Source organism: Pyrgilauda ruficollis, unplaced genomic scaffold, assembly GCF_017590135.1.
Source record: "Pyrgilauda ruficollis isolate IOZ18807 unplaced genomic scaffold, ASM1759013v1 scaffold52, whole genome shotgun sequence".
NCBI lineage: Eukaryota > Metazoa > Chordata > Aves > Passeriformes > Passeridae > Pyrgilauda > Pyrgilauda ruficollis.
In genome coordinates, this window is record NW_024526822.1 from 1585520 (window position 1) to 1605359 (window position 19840).

The 19840-nt window shown below is 55.7% G+C and overlaps 3 protein-coding genes across 4 annotated transcripts; 2 read left to right on the forward strand and 1 right to left on the reverse strand.

The window, feature by feature from the left end:
* Positions 1-24: 24 nt before the first annotated feature.
* On the reverse strand, positions 25-6713 carry SRPRA (SRP receptor subunit alpha). Its single transcript, XM_041480482.1, has 14 exons — positions 6550-6713; positions 5732-5815; positions 4769-4932; positions 4512-4672; positions 4237-4390; positions 3638-3788; positions 3369-3475; positions 3060-3178; positions 2700-2786; positions 2437-2609; positions 1712-1925; positions 1472-1635; positions 1248-1346; positions 25-1025 (listed from the first exon to the last, which is right to left on the reverse strand). Exons 1-14 carry the CDS (start codon positions 6667-6669, stop codon positions 897-899), a joined length of 1926 nt encoding a protein of 641 aa, XP_041336416.1. The 5' UTR covers positions 6670-6713; the 3' UTR covers positions 25-896.
* Positions 6714-6818: 105 nt separating this feature from the next.
* Positions 6819-10539, forward strand: FOXRED1 (FAD dependent oxidoreductase domain containing 1). The gene is made up of 10 exons (XM_041480634.1): positions 6819-6977; positions 7758-7999; positions 8082-8192; positions 8269-8387; positions 8474-8568; positions 8732-8833; positions 8911-8978; positions 9061-9209; positions 9885-10014; positions 10089-10539. The coding sequence occupies exons 1-10, from the start codon at positions 6824-6826 to the stop codon at positions 10446-10448; spliced, it is 1530 nt and encodes a 509-aa protein (XP_041336568.1). The 5' UTR covers positions 6819-6823; the 3' UTR covers positions 10449-10539.
* Positions 10540-12052: 1513 nt separating this feature from the next.
* Positions 12053-19809, forward strand: EI24 (EI24 autophagy associated transmembrane protein). 2 transcript variants are annotated; one of them, XM_041480623.1, is made up of 11 exons: positions 12053-12112; positions 12980-13126; positions 14727-14872; positions 16097-16157; positions 16799-16865; positions 17255-17379; positions 17612-17731; positions 17820-17931; positions 18691-18802; positions 18891-18965; positions 19087-19809. In XM_041480623.1, exons 2-11 carry the CDS (start codon positions 13085-13087, stop codon positions 19250-19252), a joined length of 1026 nt encoding a protein of 341 aa, XP_041336557.1. In that variant the 5' UTR covers positions 12053-12112; positions 12980-13084; the 3' UTR covers positions 19253-19809. The 2 variants fall into 2 exon arrangements, with proteins under 2 accessions (XP_041336557.1, XP_041336558.1); XM_041480624.1 differs by having other exon boundaries at positions 17255-17355.
* The last annotated feature ends 31 nt before the right edge of the window (positions 19810-19840 follow it).

A 19840-nucleotide genomic window follows, 5' to 3' on the forward strand; every position in this document is an offset into this window, starting at 1 on the left:
AGGCAAGTTATTTATACACAGAGAACAAATTATGAAGTTTATTTTATATAAATTATGTCTCTTAGCAGACAGCATTCAATTTATTGCACTATAGCACATCTGCAATACAGAGCTACAAGACATCATCAGAGGTTTGTATTACTCAGTGTAGCACTTCCAACCGGGATCAAGAGGCACTCGGAGCGGGGAGAAAGGGTGCAGGAAAGCAGCAAGCAGCCACCATTCTCTTCCAGTATTAATGTGGTTTGGTTTTTTTCCTTTTTACTAGCAAATAACGCCAAGACCAGCAGGCAGGGGCCAGGCAGGACACCTCCTGCCTTCCTCCTCTGGACCTGGCTGCTGCAGCTCTCCAGCTCCTAGCCAAATACATGGTGTCTGGGGACCCTGTTTCAGAGTCTGGGTGAGGACAGATATGGGGGACTTTAAGGCAATTTAGCATGTCCCCTCCAACCCAGCACAGACCGTCACCTTTTTTTGGTTTATCAGCTTCAGTGGAGCTGCCACGAGCAGCAACATTAACAGCCAGATCTAACACTGCCCCTAAGTCAAAGTCCCTCCTGCCTCCTCCCTAAGCTGGTCTAAAAATCAAAAGCAGCTCAATAAAAAGCCTTCTAACCCACCAAAAAGCACAGCAGATCCTGGCACCGCCCACCCCCCCGTGCAGCACGAACAATACAAAGCTCTGGATTCGGCCTCCCCGCAAGGGAGCCTGCGTCACTGGACACAGAATGGAGGAACCCAGGGAAGGGCTTTTTCTGGACAAAAGCAGGTTAATCCAAAAAAAGTACTCCTCATGCTGCTATTCCTCCATTCTGTTCTTCACTACACGGGAAAGACTAGTTGGTGACAGGGTAAAGCAGGTTCTTCTGGGACATCTGCACACAGCGATTTGGTGTTTAGGCCTTCATGAGCGCTGCGACCACGGCCTTGGCGTTAAGGCTTCGCAGATCACAGTAGGTTTGTCCGGTACCAACGAAAACGATGGGCTTGCTCGTGATGTAGGTCATGGAGATGGCGGCACCCACCTGCCGGGGACAAGCAGCACTGTGAAATCCTCTGCTTCCCCTCAGGGAGCTCGTCATTCATTCATCCCCCATGTGTGGAAACCAGACTTCTAAATTTGGGTTCAATGGCTCAAACACAAGGAGAAAGTGCAGGAGTGCCCTGTGTTTAACAATTCCCATCTCTCCCTTCTGGTCCCTGTCAGACAGAAGCTCTGTGCAGAGTCACCTCAGCAGCCTCCTTACCTTGTCATCGATGGTATCGAACTTGGTGAGGACGATCCCATCGATGAGCCGCGGTGTCTGGGCCATGGAGTGATCAGCCAGGGCCTTGTTGAACTTGACCTGAGGGAGAAAAAAAATCCGAGAAAAGCGTTTGTGGTGCTGCCATCATCCAGTTCTCTGGTAAAACCTACAGAAATGGTTTCTTTTCCCTCTTTGTCTCTCAAGAACAAAGCCTCCACGCTCACCAGCTGATCCACAGCTTCGTTTCCCACCAGTGCTTCCCCAACAAACAGGACCAGGTCGGGAGCGTTGACAGCGATGAGTTTGGCCAGCGCGGTCATCAGGGGTGCGTTGTCCTGCATGCGTCCCGCCGTGTCCACCAGCACCACGTCAAAGCCCTGGTTCCGAGCTGGGGCGGCAGGGAGGCAGCGTGAAGGACGGCGCTGCCCCAGGACAGCACCACCCGCCCCCAGCTCCGCGCATACCGTAGGAGATGGCCTCCATGGCGATGCCCGCAGCGTCCTTGCCGTATCCCTTCTCGTAGAGCTGCACCATGGTGCGCCCGCCGTGGCTCTCCGGAGGGTGCAGCGCGTTGAGGCGGCGCGTGTGGGTGCGCAGCTGCTCCACCGCTCCCGCGCGGAACGTGTCACAGGCCGCAATCAGGACGCTGAAGCCGTTCTCGATGAGCCAGAACGAGATCTGCAGGAGGCAACAGATCAGAAAAGCCCGTTAGTAGCTACAGAGCCTGACCCCATCACCCCACTCCTGTGATCCAGGGTATTGTATTTGCAGGGTGCCCAGACAAAGGCAGGAAGGAATGAATCTGACTCCATGTTCTCAGAAGGCTAATTGATTATTTCATGATACTACATTACATTAAGGAATACTATACTATAATAAAGAATACAGAAAGGACACTTACAGAAGGCTAAAAAGATAATAATGAAAACTCGTGACTCTCTCCAGAGTCTCGACACAGCTTGGCCCTGATTGGCCACTGAGTCAAAATAATTCACACCAGAAACCAATGAAACAACCACCTGTGAGTAAACTATCTCCAACCACATTGCAAAGGAGCAAAACACAGGAGAAGCAAATGAGATAAAATTGTTTTCCTTTTTCTTTGAGGCTTCTCAGCTTCCTAGGAGAAAAATGCTGGGCAAAGGGATTTTTCAGAAAAGGTGAATGTGACACCAGGGTCCTGTCCTACCTTGGCCAGGTTGGTGGACTTCCCGACGCCGTTGACACCGCAGAAGGTTATGACGTAGGGCCGGCGATGGCGCTGGGCATCCATGACGTCGCGGAGGACGTCCACACGGCGCTGGGGCTGCAGGATCTGCACCAGGGCCTCCTGCAGCGCCTGCTTCACCGTCGAGGTTACCGCTGGGAAAAGGGGATGGAGAGAGGACACGTCACGCATGGGGAATACTCCCGAGCTCCAAACCACACACTGGATGCCACACAGGCACTTACTGGTGAACGTGCCCATCACCTTCCCTTCCAGTTTCTTGGCCACAGATTCACAGAGCTGCACTGCAATCTCAGCTGCCACATTTTTAGCTTTGAGAAAGACAGAGCAGGGAGTCAGTGCTGCTGAGATGGTTATGTACATCCCACATGGGTGTCAAGGGAAGGATGGAGTCAGTGTGCAGGATTCCCACCAGACCTGACTGCTGCCCTCTCGAGGGCTTCTCAGGGGTGAGACAGGAACCCACCACAGCTCCTGTGGGCAAGAATATCCCAAACCACGGGTACTACCCACACCAGGGCCCACCCAACAGAGCACAGGGAACTGCCACTAATCCCTCACACCAGGGATGGATCCAGACGTACCAATCAAGTGATCCTTCATCTTCTCCAGCACAGGGTCCATGTCCTCTCTGGTCAAGCTCTTGGAACCCACCAGGCCCTTCAGCATGCCAAACATGCCCCCCAGGCCACCCTTCTTCACACTGTGGAGAAGCAGAGGAGTTACACTGAGGTTTGGAAATGATAATCTGCAAAGGTCAGATGCAGAAGGGCTTGCCCTGAGAGGACAAACACACCAGTTTGTGCTTCCTGCATTACTGGTTAGACTGGAACAGGAGTTATGGAAGAGAAGTCAAGAACCATGTGACAAGCAAGGGCTGTGGGAGCCTCTACCTGGGTTTTGAAGGGTTCTGAACAACTTTTTCCTCTTCAGCTTCATCATCACTCTCATACTCCAGGTCATAGAGGCGGCCAGGCTCCCGATTTTTATCCCCCAGGGCCTGCAAGGAGAAGAAGCAGCTTTATGGGCTGAGTGCCACAATCCTTGCTTCATGTCTCTTCATGATCCCTTCTCATCCAGGCACAGAGACAGGGCTGGGTTCGTAATGCCCAGCTGATCCCAGAGAATGCACAACAGCAAATGGAGCCTGACTTTTCCTTACCATGTCATGGTCAAACTCCTCCACAGGACAAGCCTCTGCGCTGCCGTTGGTAGCAGAATTACTGTAATCAAGTACTTTGGCATTAGAGTTCCCCAGATCCCACACCCGGGGCTTCTTCCCCTTCTCCTTCTGTGCGTCGGGCTTCGGAGATCTGGTGGAACAAAGACCAGAAACACACTGTGTTCAGTGCAGGGAAGCAGCAGCCATCACCTCGTTAGGAGACGTGAAAAATAAAAGCCTGGATTACCCAAAAAGGCAGAAATTTACCAATCCGATCTCCAGAGTTTATTTATCTGAACTTTAATCCTGTATGGCAGCACTTCCCTCAAGCCAGGTATCAATGCACTACTGCTGCCTGCTCACTAAACACAGGTCTGGACCTCTCCCAGGGTTTCTGCATGTCCCAGCAAAGAAAATCAGGTTCTATTACTCCTCCAGGACACCCTGGTGTCTTCTCTCCATTTTTTTCAGCAAGGAGGGAAATCAGGGAAATAAGGTCCAGGCAAGTCAGGTCTGGCTTCCAGGGGTCACCAAAAGAAGAGATTCAGCCATGGCCTAGTTTGAAGCATAGGCAGACTGACCATGCCCCCATCACCCACCTGGACTTCTCCCCAGCTTTCATGTGTCTCCTGAAGAATTCCTCCCGGTTCTTCTGCAGGATTTCATCCTTGGTCAGTTCCTCCTTGTCCCCTGCTGCTGAGAGCTGCTTGTCACCCGCAGATGCTTTAGTGGGCGCTGCCACAGCTTCAGTTCCTGACAGGAAGAGCCCAAACACAAGCTCAGTCCAGCTCCAAGTGGATTGGGAAAGCACAGGCTGCAACACATTGCTCTGGAATATTTATTTCCCACCCATTTATCTTCCCCATTAACTCACCATCCTTTTTGGAACCTTTGTTCTTCTTGTTCTTGACCTTCTCCTTTGGTTTCTCCCCTCGGGTTTCAATCATACACTTGACAGTCTTCTGGGATTTCAGAGACTGCTCAAATGTCTTCATTACCGTGGGAGCTCGGACTTTGCTGCTCTCCTCTGCATCCCTGCAGGGAGGTGACCCATTAGCCTGGATTTCAGCTCTTCCCCCGCTCCCATCTCTGCTCAAAACAGAAATTTAAGACAAAACCCAAGTTCTGTACCGGAGGAGGCGCATGAAGTCATCTTTAAAATCAAAGGTGCCATTTAGGAGGCCCAGGGCTCCTTTCTGCTGGAACTCGTTGCGGTACTTGTCCCTGAACTCCTTATGGACATCGTCTATCAACTTGTCCACGTAGGTTAGAGTCAGGATCTTCTGGAAGCCCACCTGCCAAGGAGCACGGCCAACAGGCACTGCACTTGCAGCTCATTCAACAGCAGCAAGCAAGCAAAAACCTCTCTGTTTAATTCAGAGTTCTTTAACTTGGGCAAGCTTCAGCCTGCACTTTCTGCTCCACCTTCCCAGGCTTTTAAAATGTCCCCAAAAGGTAAAAAACAGCCCAGAGCTTCGCTTCAACAGGTGACTGTAACACACAGAGGCTGTCTCATGGCAACAGGGACACGTAGGGCAAGGCCAGAAAACCTTCAGTTTATCTGTGGGTCAACAGGAAAGGTTGTATGGATTTATGGAGGTAAGGTGCCAGGAAACTAAAAGAGCTTTAAATGCTCCATAAAGTGAAGGGAACAACACACTTCTGGCTTTTTTTCAATAGCTCTGGCCAAAGTGAAGTTTTACAAGGCTGCAGCTTCTGTTTGAGGTTTGATTAGTTTTAATCCTGCTGCAGATGATTAAAATAAGCTGCTCCTGCAGTGGCATTCAGCTGACAGACACCCATGTCCCCCCTTCTGGGGGGAACCTGGCTACACTGGGGTCACTGCTCAACATCCCCCTGAATTGCTCATCACAGCCCCTTATCCCCCAAAATCCCCGAGACAGAGGAGCCAAACCAGTCTGGGAGCTGAGCTCCAGCCCTAGGCAATGTAAACAGCTGTTTGCTCAAACCTCAGCACAGGGGGAACTGTTCCCCCTCTTTTCAGGGACAATCCCCTTCCTTTGGGTTTGGGGGCACGTGGGGGGCTGGAGGGACCCTCCTGCCACCGCAGGGGTGCCTGGGGGGGTCACTTACCACAAACACCAGCTCAAACTGGTTGTCCAGTTTGTACTTAAGTGTGAGGGCTTCATGGGTGAAGGAGTTGTTGCCACCTCTCTCCTGGGGGAGAGCAGCTGTCAGAATGGGGGTGCCAGCAGCACTCACCATGCCCTCATCCCAGTCATCCCCCTCTCCCCACCATCATCCCTGTCCCCCCCCTTTCCCAAAGCGGTCCAGCATCCCTTACACATGACCCCACACACCCTGGGCAGGTGGTCCCATCCATCCCCCTCAGCTGGGTGATCCCACCCACCCCGGGGTGGCCGTGCCCTCTGTGCCCCGTCCCAGGCAGGTGGTTCCATCCAAGTGTGTCGCCTCCCCAAGGTGATGGTCCCATCCCCACGCCCCAAATGGGTGACCCCACACCCGTCCCCCCTCCCCGAGCTGCTCGTGCCCGTGTGTCCCCTCCAACAGGTGGTCCCACCTGTGTGCCACCCCTCTCCTCCCCGTCCCCAGGCAGATGGTCCCACTCACGTCTCCCCTCCATCCACCTCCGCCCCTCGCCGGGCTGATCCCACTCCCCGGAGCTGCTCGTGCCCGTGGCTGCCCCCGCCGCAGGCAGCTGGTCCCGGTGCCCATTCCCCCGCCAGCTCCGTGGGCTCGGCTGATTTCCCTCCCCCGGCAGACGGCCCCCCCCCCGCCCCCCCGCCATGCCTGCGGCCTGCCCTCCTCTCCCTCCCCGGGCAGACGGGTCCCACCGCCCCCCTCCCTCAGCCGGGCGCTCCCTCTCCCCCCTCGCCAGGTATGTGACCCCTACCCAACCCTCCGCCCGCCGGCAGCCGGCCCCGCCCGACCTGCAGGAGGACGGAGCGGATGAGGGCGTTGACGGGGGCGGTGGCAGCGGGCCCGCGCACGCCCTGGAAGCACCAGAGGACGAGGCCGCCCTTGCTGAAGATGGTGAAGAAGTCGAGCATGGCGGCGGCGCCGGGCCCGGCGGGGCGCACACGTCGCTCTGCCCCGCGCTTCCGCCGGAAGCCCCGCCCCCCGCGCCATTGGCGGGACGGAGGCGGGCGGGGGCGGGGCGAAGGCCCGGCCCAGGGGGCGGGACCACCGCGAAGGGGCGGGGCCATGCTGCGGTGGCGGCGCGCTCTGCGCGCGCGGGGACTGGGGGCGTTTGGGGGGGGGACCCCGAGGGGGACCCCGGAACCGGGGGGGGTCCCCGCAGGGGTCCCGGGCCGCCCCCTCCGCACCGCGGCTCCGCTCAGCTCAGACTTCTTCCGCGGTGAGATCCGGAGGGGTCTCCGGCACCGCACCGGGGATTTGGGGGACACGGGGAGAGGGCTCAGGGAAGAATGGAGGGGGGGTCGGGGTGTGGATGGCGTGGAGTGGGGAGGGGGTCAGGTAAATTGGGGTGTCCCAGGGAACGGAGGGGTTGCTGGGGTGTATGAGGATATACGGCGGGGTCGGGATTGCTGGGAACGGGAGCGCTAGGAACAGGGGGAAGCTGGGAACGGGGGCGACTTGGGAATGGGGGAAAGTTGGGAATGGGGGGCGCTGGGAATGGAGTCGCTGGGGTGGCTACGGGCGTGTATGGAGGGTGCCAGAGGGGCCTGGGGGTGATCCCTGGGGGCTGCGGGGGATGGCACGGGGGCATTGGAGGGGCTGGGGAGAACTGGGCAGCTGGTGGTCTCACAGGGGACTGGGGGGTTCCACAAGGCCCAGGGGAATGGAGGGGGGGTCCCAGTGGGGACCGGGGGTCCCAAGGGGACATGACGAAGGAAACTGGTGGAGGTCTTGGGTGATTCCCAGCGTGGACTCTGGACTCCCCAGTGGGAGGGACTGGTGTGATTCCAGGTTACTCGGAAGCGGTTCTGGTGGTTCAGAGTCCTGGGGCATTTTCCCGGTGACCCAGGGGGACCTGGGGGGGTTCACCGAGAGGCCTGGGGGGAGTCTGAGGGGTACCTGGGAATGTCGCGGGGGGGGCTGGAGGGTCCCGAGGGATGCAGAGGGTACCGGGGGCTGCCAGCCGTGCCCCAGGCTCGGCAGCCCCGTTCCGCCGCAGAGCTGGGGCAGAGCCTGGAGCGCGTGGCCCAGACCCTGAGGGATCAGCTGCCGGCGCCGGGGAGCGGCGGGCGGGGCTGGATCCCCCCGGGCACCCACCCCGACCCCCGGCCCCCCGACGAGGCCGACGTGGTGGTGGTGGGGGGCGGCGTGGTGGGCTGGTCCGTGGCGTACTGGCTGAAGGTGCTGGAGGGCCGGCGGCGGCACGGAATGAGGGTGCTCGTGGTGGAGCGGGACCCCATGGTGAGACACCCCCTCCCAGGGCAGGGTGTGGCCTTGGGGACCCCCCTGAACCCCTTCTGTTTTGGGGGGTCTTCTCCTTCAGTATTCCAGAGCCTCCACAGTGCTGTCGGCAGGAGGGATCCGGCAGCAGTTTTCCCTCAAGGAAAATATCCAAATGTCGCGTTTCTCTGCCAGCTTCCTCCGCGACATCAACGTACGTGGGGGCATATGGGCCAGGGGCAATTTGGGGAATCCAGCCCCACTCAGTGTGGCCCTCTGTCTCCTTACAGAACTACCTCGGGGTGCCGAATGAGCCCCCCATCGACATCCAGTTCCGGCCTGGGGGATACCTGTTCCTCGCATCCCCCCAGAACGCTGCTGCCCTGGAGGCCACTGTCCAGTTCCAGAGGTGGGGGACCCACATGGGACCCTTCCGGGGGGGTTTCAGGGACTGGGGGTCATCCTGACCCTCCTCCACATGCTGGCCATCCCCAGGGATGAAGGGGCGGAGGTGACCTTGCTGTCCCCCACCCAGCTGAAGGAGAAATTCCCCTGGATGAACACAGAGGACGTGGCTGTGGCGTCCTATGGTATGTGGGAGGATGGGGCAGGGCATGGAGACCCCCCTCAACATCCATCCTCATCCTCCTGCATCCTTCATCCCGGCTTTATTTATGAAGGGGAGTTCCAGCCCCCCACAGTGCATGTACTGGGGGGTCACACAGTAGTTTCCCCCCATTTTCCCCTGCCCAGGTCTGGAGAATGAAGGCTGGTTTGACCCCTGGACCCTCCTCAACGCTTTCCGGCGCAAAGCTACATCCCTGGGAGTCCAGAGCTGCTCCGGGGAGGTGCGAGGTGAGGGATGGGGGTGCACAGCAAGGCTTCCCCCCTGCCACCCCCAGGACCACCCACCTCACCCCAAAACCCTCCAGCTTTTGTCACCTCGACCAACCACATGATGTCATCAGCACCGCCGTCTGCGCGCATCAAATACGTCCACGTGAGTGTGTGTGTGCCCCCCCAGCTCCCCAGGAGTGCCCGTGACCCCCTGCAGCCGTGACCCCCCGTCTGTGCCCTCCCAGGTCCACATGGCAGACAGCCTGGAGTACCAGCCCGTCGCCTGTGCCATCGTGGTCAACGCCGCGGGCGCCTGGGCTGGCAAGCTGCTGGAGGCAGAGGGGCTGCCCAGGGGGCTGTGCCAGCCCCCGCTGCCCATCCAGCCCAGGAAGAGGTACTGGGGGCTCACAGCAGGGACAGCCTGGCAGCACCCCTCTGTTGGGGTCAGCTCCTGGGCTCAGAGTGGGGGCACACTCCTTTTGCAGGGGGGTGATGCCTTGGTGCTGTTTTGGGGGGGTGCTTTAGCACCCATCACCCCTGTGTCATGGGGGAGCACCTCAGCACTTCTGTTTTGGGGGGGGGTGTCATCCTGGCACCCTCTGTCTATGAGGGGGTGACATGAACCTATGGTGGGACACATCCCAGCACCCACCATCCTCCAGCTTCTGGCAGGGATGGTGAGCTTCCTCAGTTTTTTTTTTGGAAGCGGGGCCTTGCATCCTGGAGCTCCCATTATTCCTCAAGTGCGCCCAGCCCCAGTGTCCCCATTATGTCCCCACACTCCCAATCCCAGTGTCCCCATTATCCCCCTCAGTGTCACCTATTGCGCCCCAGTATTCCCAATAACCCCATTATTCCCCAGTGCCTCCATTGCCTTGCCAGTGCCCCAGCCCTGTTCCCCCCACAGTATTTCAATTATCCCCACAGCCCCTCCACTGTGCCTAGGAGTGACATGACCCCTCAATGTGATTTTTGTGGGGGGGGACAAACATCTCCACATCCCAGCCCCACTGCCCCATACTGGGGGTCAAGAGGAGCACCTCTCACACTCTGTTTGGGGGTTCCCCAGGTATGTGTTCACCTGGCACTGCCCCAATGGCCCTGGCCTCTCCAGCCCCTTCCTCATCGACACCTCTGGTGCTTATTTCCGTCCGGACGGTGCTGCCGGGAACTACCTGGGTGGGATGAGCCCCCCCGAGGTGAGCCAGCAGGGTCCCCTCGGATCATTCACCCCCTATTCTTTATCAGACACCCCCAGCTTATCCTTTTCCAGGAGGAAGAGCCGGATCCCAGCGACCTCTCGGTGGACCACGATTATTTCCAGGAGCAGATCTGGCCCCGGCTGGCTCAGCGGGTCCCGGCCTTTGAATCCCTGCGGGTCCGGGGGTCTTGGGCGGGATACTACGACTACAACACCTTCGACCAGAACGGGGTGCTGGGCCCGCACCCCCGGCTGGAAAACTTGTTTTTAGCCGCGGGTTTTAGTGGCCACGGGCTCCAGCACGCGCCGGCCGCTGGCAGGGCCGTGGCCGAGCTGGTGATCAAGGGCCGCTACGAGACCCTGGATCTGCGGAGGCTGGGCTGGGACAGGCTGGTGGATGGGGAGCCACTGGAGGAGCACGGCGTGGTTTGATGGGGGCGGGGAGAGGGGAACTGAGGCACGGCCATGGACCCCCTCCCCAGGCCAGAGGTGGTGTCCTGTAGGAATAAAATTAATATATGGATGATGAGTGTGCCAGAGAATTAATGGGGTCATCGCCTGCCTTGTTCCCTCCGCCAGTGCTACCAGTATCCTCCCCAGTATCCTCAGTTCTAATGTCCCCATTGACACCTTCCACAACTTCAGTGTCCCCACTACACCCCATTCCCTCCCAGTATCCCCATTGTGTTCCCACACCTGCAGTCCCCAGGATCTCACAGTGTTACCAATTGTCTCCCCAGTTCCCCCTAATCCCAGTATCCTCACACTGTCCCATTTCCCCAGTGCTCCATTATCCAGTGCTCTAATCCACTCCAGCCCCAGTACCCCCATTACTTTCCTGTCCTCCAGATCCAGTGTCCGTGTTATTCCCACAGTGTCCCTCGCTGTCCCCACAGTGTCCCCTCTAACCCCTATTTCCCCCAGTGTGGTATTCACATTCTCTGAATAGAGAGACATAACTCTCTCTCCCAGGATTTTTCCTGGGGAAGGCAGTGAGAAAGCTCAGAGAGAGAAGGAGGAAAACAATTTTTATCTCTACTTGCTGCTCCTGTTGCTTGGCACATGTGGAATGTGTTATGGAGATTGTTTTACCAAGAGTGATTTGTTAATTGGACTGTGATGGTTGTTTGGACTGATTGACCAGTTGGGTCAAAGCTGTGTCGTGACTGTCTGGAAAGAGTCACAGGTTTTTCTTTAGTGTAGTTTAGTGAAGAGTATAGTGTAGTATATAATGTAATATAATATAGCTTAATAAAGCTTTCCTTCAGCCTTCTGAATCTTGGAGTCAGAGCACGTTATTCCCCGGCTGGGGAACACCTGCATGGATACCCCCAGTACTTCCATGATGATCCAGTGCCCTCAATGCTCCCCCAGTGCCTCCAGCCCCTGTATCCTCCGTATCCCACCTACAGCCCTGCAGTGTCCCCATTTCCAGTGCCCCATTATGCCCAGTATCCCCTCATTACCTGCCCCAGTGTCCCCAGATGCATATGCCCATTACCCCATCCAATGTTCCCATTATCTCCCCAGTGCCCCCAGCCCCAACATACCCCCAGTGTTCCCAGTATCCCCACAGTGCCCCAGCCTCAGTACTCCCATTCTCCCCAGTATCCCCCAGTGTTCCCAGGATCCCTGCAGTGCCCCCGGCCCCAGTATTCCCATTGCTCCTGATATCCCCAGTATGCCCCCAGTGTTCCCAGTATCCCCCCAGTATCCCCCCAGTGTTCCCAGTATCCCCCCAGTATCCCCCCAGTGTTCCCAGTATCCCCCCAGTGCTCTCAGTACCCCCCAGTGTTCCCAATTCCCCTCCCTATGCATGTGGCGCCCTCTGGCGGCGGGCGGCAGCAGCGCGCACGCGCAACTGCATTTGGGACAGAAGTGTCCGCACTGGCCTTTGGCGCATGCGCAGTGGATGCGGTGGGCGGTACCGGGTGGTGGGCGGGTCTCCGTTATGGGCGTGTCCCCTTGGTGGGCGGGGCCGGCGGCGGGCGGGGCCGCGGCAGTGCGTGTGCGCGGCGCGCGCGGCGCATGCGCGGTGGGCGCGGCCGGGCCGTGTGAGCCGGGCCCGTCCCGCCGTGCGCCCCCGGCCGGCCCCGGTGAGTGCGGGGGGACCGGGGGGCCTGGGGGCACACGGAGACACGCTCGGGGGGCACCGCCGGGAACCGCGGCCTTCCCGTGGCGAAACAAACCCCCAGCGGTTCTGGGCACTGCGGGGGCGGCCCTGAGGGCATTTGGGAGCCGTCCCCCTCACGCACTGCGCGGGGAGGCTGTGGGAGCAGCCCGGGGTAAAGCGGGGTCCGGGCTGTGAGGGACACGCAGACCCCCGGCAGCCACGGCGGGGTTCTGCCCCTCCGCCGTGCCTGAGGGTCACCCCTCAGCTGCCAGGGGTGCAGAGCCCAGGTCACCCCCTTAGCAGGGGCGATTCCTGAGGGTGCCTTGCTCTGCACGGTGTTCCGTGACTCGGGTTTTTCGGAGGAAGCTGCCTGCGATTAACTGGGTAATAAATGTGGAGGTCAGTTCTGGTTCCGCAGCTTAGATCCCGGCAGGGTTTGACTCAGAATAACCAAAACAAACCCGTTTTTAAAATGATTTTAAATTGTATCCCCAGCACTGCCATGCCGGGGTTTGACTTCAGCCTGCTCCAGAGCTGCCGGGAGCTCTGCCGCAGCTCGAGAGCTTTGCATCCTGGTGGGAAAGCACTAGTTTTGTTAGCCGGTGCTTTATTTTTGCCTTGTTTCAGACGCTGGTTTGATTTCTCTGGTGGTTTACAAGAGCTGTTCCTCTAACCCCGGGTTTGCTAACTCTACCATATGCGCAGGATGGGTCCATTCCCTGGCCTGTTGGAGGATGTTGCTGTGCCCAGTGAGGGCCGGGAATCCTGCTGGAAATCGCTCGGGTGTGACTGAACCTGTAATTCCCGGTCAGCCCGCTGTTACCACTTGTGCCGTGTGTTCTCTCCGCAGGCTCCCTCCGTTTCCGTCTCTCCAGGATGAGAGAGGCTTGGGTCCGGCTGTCCCCCTCTCCCTGTAGTTGATAGTTTGGGAAGCAGAGGTGATGCTGGAGTCGAGATGGCCGACAGCGTGAGAATCTTCCTTCATGACCTCGTCAGGGTGAGGCTCCTGGGGCTGCTCCTGGCACTTTGGGAGCACCCTCCTTCCTATGGCATTGCTTTTCTGCTGTTTCAGTGCAGATTTGGGGAATTAATAAAGGTTGAAAGAGTCCCCCTGATGTAAGTCTTGTAGAGACTGAGAGATGGTGTGAATCTGTGCAGGGATTCCTTCCAGGATTTCTGTGTTTGGATAAAATCAGGTGCACAACAGGTGTTGAGCTGGTTCTTGGTGACTTTTCCAAGGAAGGAAAGGGGTCTCCAGGTGTATTTCAACCCTGGTGTGTGATGTGTCTGTTGCAAAAGGCTCAGTGTTTGCTGCTGAACGTCTGACAGATTTCCTTTGGGCACAAATTAATAAAAAATATAAATAATATTAATAACAATAATAATTATAATATTATATACAATACACAAAGTTTATAAGTATATTTGAATATAGTATGTATATGTTGTGTATAATTTAATAATAATAATACAAATAATAGGTGAATGTCTGTGACCACAGCAGCTCTGTCCTAGCAATAAGTTCTGTGTCACCTCACTGCTCCCACCCTGTCTTCCATCATCCAGGGTTAAATACAGGCTAAAAGCCACTCATGCTGTGTCACTGAGCAATAACTTGTGCTCAGAAATAACTCTGTTTGGAAAACAGACAAAGGTTTGATCAAAGCCCTGTGGCCACAACCTAAAAGCAGGAGTTGTGTCATTTCCCAGTGCTCCTACACCATCAGCTGGAAGGGCTGCCTGGGACAGGGCCCAGCTCTGCTGTTTCAGATGTGAATTTGGGATTGGAATTTATCCTCTTTGGGCAAGAACTCCGTGAACACAAACAGGGTGGTGACACCATCCTGGCTCATCCTTTGGATCTTTATTTTAATGGGAAATTGTGATGACGATGGATATGGGATCACCTGGAGCTGGAAATAATTAGGCAGGATCCCAGAGTGGTTTGGGTTGGAAGGGACATTTAAGTCTTTCTCTTCCATGTTCCTGGCAAGGGCAGGGGCACCTTCCACTATCCCAGGTTGCTCCAAGCCCCATCCAGCCTGGCCTTGGGCACTTCCAGGGATGGGACAAGCCAAGTCCTAGGAGGCAGCTCTGCAGATCTCTCAAACATGGAGTAAGGGAAAACTTCTGGGCACTCTTATTAACAGGCATGGAGGTGGCTGGTGGGAGGAAGTTTCTGGGATGAGGACAGATGCTTTTATTTGTGAAGGTATAAGCATCAAACTCAGCATACACTGAGACTTCACACATCCCAAATATTAGTGTAATTCCATTTTATTGGCCTCAGAAAGCTGGCAGGGGATGAGGGGCTTCCTGCCAGACAAAGCTGGGAGAGATTGGACTCTGATTTTTTTGCCAGGGTTTAAAATAGTGCAGATTGGAAGAGAAATTACACCTTTACAGACAAAATTACTGCTGGTCACGGAGGTGCTGGAACATGCAGTGATTTAGGTCACTGGGCCATGGAGGAGATGTGGTGATGCTGCTCCAGCTGAGCCCAAGCAGCCAGGGAGCAAGGCCAGCTGTGGCACCAGGAGGGTTTGGATGGCCTGGGTCAGCCACATGCCATTGCTCCCCTCTCCTCACGTCCACAGGGAATTAAGGACTCCATCTGGGGCATCTGCACCATCTCCAAGCTGGATGCCCGGATCCAGCAGAAAAGGGAAGAGCAGAGGCGGAGGAGAGCCAACAGTGCACTCGCCCAGCGGAGGTTTCACATGGAAGAGAAGAAGCAAGAGAAGTGAGTATGGGGTGTGGCTGGTCAGAAATGGGGTAATTCCCTTCTCCTCTGGTAGCCAGAGCCAATAAATGGGAACACGTGGTATGAAACTCCCTTTCTCCACTGCGTAATGGAGCTGGAGCTGTTAGCAGGAGATAAGGAGTCAGACCTTTTATGTTGTTTGATAATCAGTTTGAATTACCACTGAAAGAACGTGGATTTGTGGGTTTCTTTTCCTCCTGAATCCTCGTGCTATCTCAGATCCGTTGTTGCTGCTGGTAATTGTGGGATCAGGGAAGAAACAGCAGCTTGGATCCAATGTCCATGTTGAAGCAGATTGAGTGTCTCTTTTCCTCAGCCCTGCTGTGTTTTGTGGAGTTTGGAGCTGCAGAACCTCAGTGGCTCTGGAAATGCCAGAATTATCCCCATGCAGGAACAAACAGCATCTGTTCCCATGTCTGACTCCTTGACCATGCCAGGATGTCTCTGCTGCCCTGATGGCACTGGGCTGGCACCTCACACAGTGCTTTTGGGCAGTAATGCACATTCTGTGACATATTTACCAATTATTTTGGCTGGCTGGTTGGGAGGCTGGCTGAAAGGTGAAAGAAGTCTCCCATGATCCCAATACTCCTCAGGGGTCTCTGCAGCTCCACATCACGGCTGCCTCTGAAGAAAAATGCAACTTTTTTGCTGTTGTTGTTTATATAAATAGCTGAATTGTGGTGGATTTCTTTATAGCAAAATCATTCTGGTGTCAAGAGCTCACTGGGAGCGTGCTGCCTAGTCCCACAGAGCTGCTCTTGCATGTCCAGATAGAGACACCAAAACCACCCTGAGCTGAAACAGCCTCTTCTGAGACCAAAAAATACCCCAAATTTCACAGTTTTATTGTGGCAAGAGTTTGGGGAGAACAGAGCTTGAGATCTACAATATGTGCTTAAAAATCTGGAAGAAAGCTTTGCTTTTCTTCTGTTTTGGTGCAGATTTTGGGAATTAATAAAGGTTGAAAGAGTCTCCCTGATATAAGTCTTGTAGAGATTGCACTGACTGAGAGATGGTGTGAATCTGTGCAGGGATTCCTTCCAGGATTTCTGTGTTTGGATAAAATCAGGTGCACAACAGGTGTTGAGCTGGTTCTTGGTGACTTTTCCAAGATGCCCAAAACGTAGGGGAGAAGCAGTTGGCACTTGTGAGGGAACATTTTTCCAGGTGCTGGGACATTAACACACCTCTCTCCTACAGTGAACCGCGGATAGTGAGCCGGATATTTCAGTGTTGTGCCTGGAATGGAGGTGTCTTCTGGGTATGTGGAGATTGTTCTTATTTATTATGGTTTTTATTTTAAAACCCCTGTGAAAACTCATGTGCTGCTCCAGCCCTCAAAGGCTGTGAGTGGTGACCCATCAGCATGGCAGCAGGAATTTTTGGGAAACCACCATATTCCCATCCCAGTATTGTATTTTAAGGGATTCACTATGGGATACAGGACCACAGACTTACTCAAGAGACCCACATATGAAACCCAAGCTGCTTTTTCAAGTCTGTGAGACTTCTCTCCTCCTGAACATTCAGTTCCTGCTTTGCTGCAGCCTGGGATACTGTTTTGGCAATTGGATACTGACATCTTAAAGACATTTCCTCAGCTCTGACTTGCTATGCCTGGTTCACAGGGCTGATCCTTAATGGAGCCAACACTTTATAAATCAAATAACCAAATAAATGGCTTCATTTTCTCATTACACTGGTGCAGAGTAAGAGGGATGGGCATGGAAATGTTAGTGTTCTGCTGTAGATTATGGCTGGATTTAAACAGAGATCCTTGCTCCTCTGTCTTTGTGGATTGCTGGGGGAGGAGAGCCACATGTGCCTTTGCATCTGTAGCCACAAGAGCACAAAATGCCCGTGCAGTGCCTCACTGAGGGTCCTTGTTTGTTTTTCCTGCAGCTTAGTCTCTTCTTGTTCTACCGAGTGTTCATCCCCGTCCTTCAGTCGGTCACGGCGCAGATCATCGGTGGGTGCCTTTCCCCTGGGGGTTCCACAGTGCTCAGCAGTCCATGGGATGAGTTCAGGGTCTTTGTCCCATTGAACTGTTCCTCACACCTCTGTCTCCTTTGGTTGTTTTCCTCTTCTTCCCAGTACCAACCAATCCCATCAGTAATCGTCCAGTAGAAAACCAGGGGTGGATCACTCTGCTGTGCATGACAGGGATCCAGCCTGGGGGTCTTGCCGTTTGAAACACATTTGTCTGTGTGTTTTTGCATTTAAATAAAAATCAAGTGGGTGAAAATGTGCTTTTAAAGACATTAGAGAACTAGAGTTAGGAGAAACTCCCTGATGGCTGTGCCAGGGAGCATTTGGAGGTTCCTATACCAGTTCCTCACGTCTGTCTCTCTTCCACAGGTGACCCTTCCTTACATGGTGATGTCTGGTCTTGGCTGGAGTTCATCCTGACCTCCATTTTCAGCGCTCTCTGGGTCCTGCCCCTCTTTGTGCTCAGTAAGGTGGTCAATGCCATCTGGTTTCAGGTGGGTGACAGGAACCTGGGCCCTGCCTTGAGCAAACAGGGGGAGTTTCCTCACTGGGTGGGGTTTGATCAGGTGGTGTGGGAGCACAAGGTAAAATCCCACCCCAAAACAAGCTCTGGGCATATTCCTGGTGGGCACAAGCAGCTGAGGAGCATCGCCCTGGCTTTAATTTCCCTGAAGCCCCCATTGCTCTGGAGTTCCATGTGCCTGAAGCCCCTGTCTCTGCTGGCAGGACATCGCAGACCTGGCGTTCGAAGTGTCGGGCAGGAAGCCTCACCCCTTCCCCAGCGTCAGCAAAATCATCGCTGACATGTTGTTCAACCTCCTGCTGCAGGCGCTTTTCCTCATCCAGGTGAGACAAGCAACCACCCCACAGCTCAGGTGCTGCCCTCCCCCAAATCTGAGCATCCCTCTCTCAATCTGCTCCTTTTCTCTCCCAGGGAATGATCGTGAGCCTGTTCCCCATCGACCTCATTGGGCAGCTGATCAGCCTCCTCCACATGTCGCTGCTCTACTCGCTCTACTGCTTCGAGTACCGCTGGTTCAACAAAGGTGAAGGAGGCTCCCTGCATGGAAAGGGGGAATTTGCTGGAATTGAGCCTTTCTCAACTGAAGGAGAATCCAGTTTGGGTGTCAGAGGCTGATCTACCATCAGTTTTTATATGGGATGAAGGGTAAATGTGAGCCAGCAGAGTGCTCAAGTGGTAATAAGGCCAGTGGTATCTGGCCTGTAGCAGCGCCAGTGTGGCCACAGCTCCAGGGCATTGCCTGTCCCCCTGTGCTGGGCACTGGTGAGGCCTCGAGTGCTGTGTCCTTTTCTGGGGGCCTCACAACAGGAAGGACGTTGAGAGGCTGGAGAATGTCCAGAGATGGGGAAGAGTCTTGAGCAGCTGGGGGAGCTCATCCTGGAGAAAAGGAGGCTCAGAGGGGACCTTCCAGCTCTGCACAACTCCAACAGGAGGGGGCATCTGGAGGGGTTGGGCTCTGCTCCCACATAAAAAGTGACAGCATGAGAGGACATAGCTTCAGGCTGTGCTGGGGAGGTTCAGGCTGGACATCAGGATGAATTTCTTCACTGAAAGGGTGGTCAGGCATTGCAAGGGGCTGCCCAGGGAGGTGCTGTAGTCCCCATCCCTGGAGCTGTTCAGGAGGTGACTGGATGTGGCACTCAGTGCTCTGGTCTGTTGACAAGGTGGAGATGGATCAAAGGAGCTGATTGGAGGTCTTTTCCAGCCTAAATGGTTGTGTGATTCTGCAGTGAGGGTGTCTCCTCCCCATGGGTTCATTTCCACGGGATTCTCCTCTTGGCAGGAATCGAAATGCACCAACGGTTGTCCAACATCGAGAGGAACTGGCCCTACTACTTCGGCTTTGGCTTGCCCCTGGCATTTCTCACGGCCATGCAGTCCTCCTACATCATCAGGTGGGAAAGCCACTCTGGCCCCTCCTCCTCCTGACACCCACCGAGTGCCCCTTATTTTATTGTATTTTATTGTATTTTTCCCTTGCAGCGGTTGCCTCTTCTCCATCCTTTTCCCTCTCTTCATTATCAGCGCCAATGAAGCCAGGACCCCCGGCAAAACCTAGTGAGTATCCTTCAGTGCCACCCACTGATCCTTGTGCAGCACCCCAGCCTCCCCAGCGCTCCCCAAAACCCTCCGGGGGCGCTCCTGGCACCCACAGCTGATGGACTCTCTTCCCTTTCAGCCACTTCCAGCTCCGTCTCTTCTCCTTGGTGGTTTTCCTCAGCAACAGACTCTTTCACAAGACCGTTTACCTTCAGTCCGCCCTGAGCGGTGCTTCCTCCTCCCCCTCCTCCTCCTCCTCCTCCTCGCCCTCTCCTGCCAAACACGCGGCTGCTCCGGGGCACTGAGCTGCCCCGAGCCCGGGGAGCGGGGACACCCACGGGCTTCTCTGCGCCCCCGATCTCCAGGGACGGGCAGGACCCAGCCTGACGAGGTGTCACTGTCAGTTCTGCGTCTCCCCCTGGAAATTTTTTGGGGGAAAACCTGGGTTTTTAACACCTTTGTGAGTTTCCAGGAGCCGGGTTGTGCCCTGCGCTTGTTTTATAGTGGACTCTTTTGTACGCCTTTCCCGTGCCATCTCCCCGCCTCGGGCCGTGGGTCGGAACCCCGTCACCCGTTTTGCCGTCGTGTTCCTCCCGTGTCCCCCCGTATCCCCCTGCCCCTCGTCCCCCTTCCCGCTCCCTCCATCTCCCCTAACTCAGGTCGTGGGAGGGGGGCGGGCATTTCTGGGAGCTCCCGCTGCCGTCGAGCACAGCGTCCCCGTGCCGTGCATGTACCGTTTCTGTCGGGTCGGGGAAGGAACCGGTGACGTTCAAACCCCTTTGAATATTTCGGGCCGGTTTATCAACTTTTCTCTAGTATTTTCACACTGAAACATTAAACGGAGAGACCACGATTCTCAGCCGCTCTGCGCCTGCCGCTCTCGTTACTCCGGC

Coding starts and splice junctions, on each gene's coding strand:
- SRPRA (XM_041480482.1), bottom strand. CDS start 6,669: ATGCTCGACTTCTTCACCATCTTCAGCAAGGGCGGCCTCGTCCTCTGG. Junction 4,933..5,731: donor AGTTTGAGCTGGTGTTTGTG/GTAAGTGACCCC, acceptor GCTCCTTGGCAG/GTGGGCTTCCAGAAGATCCT. Junction 3,789..4,236: donor AAAGCTGGGGAGAAGTCCAG/GTGGGTGATGGG, acceptor TTGTTCCACCAG/ATCTCCGAAGCCCGACGCAC.
- FOXRED1 (XM_041480634.1), top strand. CDS start 6,824: ATGCTGCGGTGGCGGCGCGCTCTGCGCGCGCGGGGACTGGGGGCGTTT. Junction 6,978..7,757: donor CAGCTCAGACTTCTTCCGCG/GTGAGATCCGGA, acceptor GTTCCGCCGCAG/AGCTGGGGCAGAGCCTGGAG. Junction 8,569..8,731: donor CGTGGCTGTGGCGTCCTATG/GTATGTGGGAGG, acceptor TCCCCTGCCCAG/GTCTGGAGAATGAAGGCTGG.
- EI24 (XM_041480623.1), top strand. CDS start 13,085: ATGGCCGACAGCGTGAGAATCTTCCTTCATGACCTCGTCAGG. Junction 14,873..16,096: donor GAAGAGAAGAAGCAAGAGAA/GTGAGTATGGGG, acceptor TCTCTCCTACAG/TGAACCGCGGATAGTGAGCC. Junction 16,158..16,798: donor GGAATGGAGGTGTCTTCTGG/GTATGTGGAGAT, acceptor TTTTTCCTGCAG/CTTAGTCTCTTCTTGTTCTA.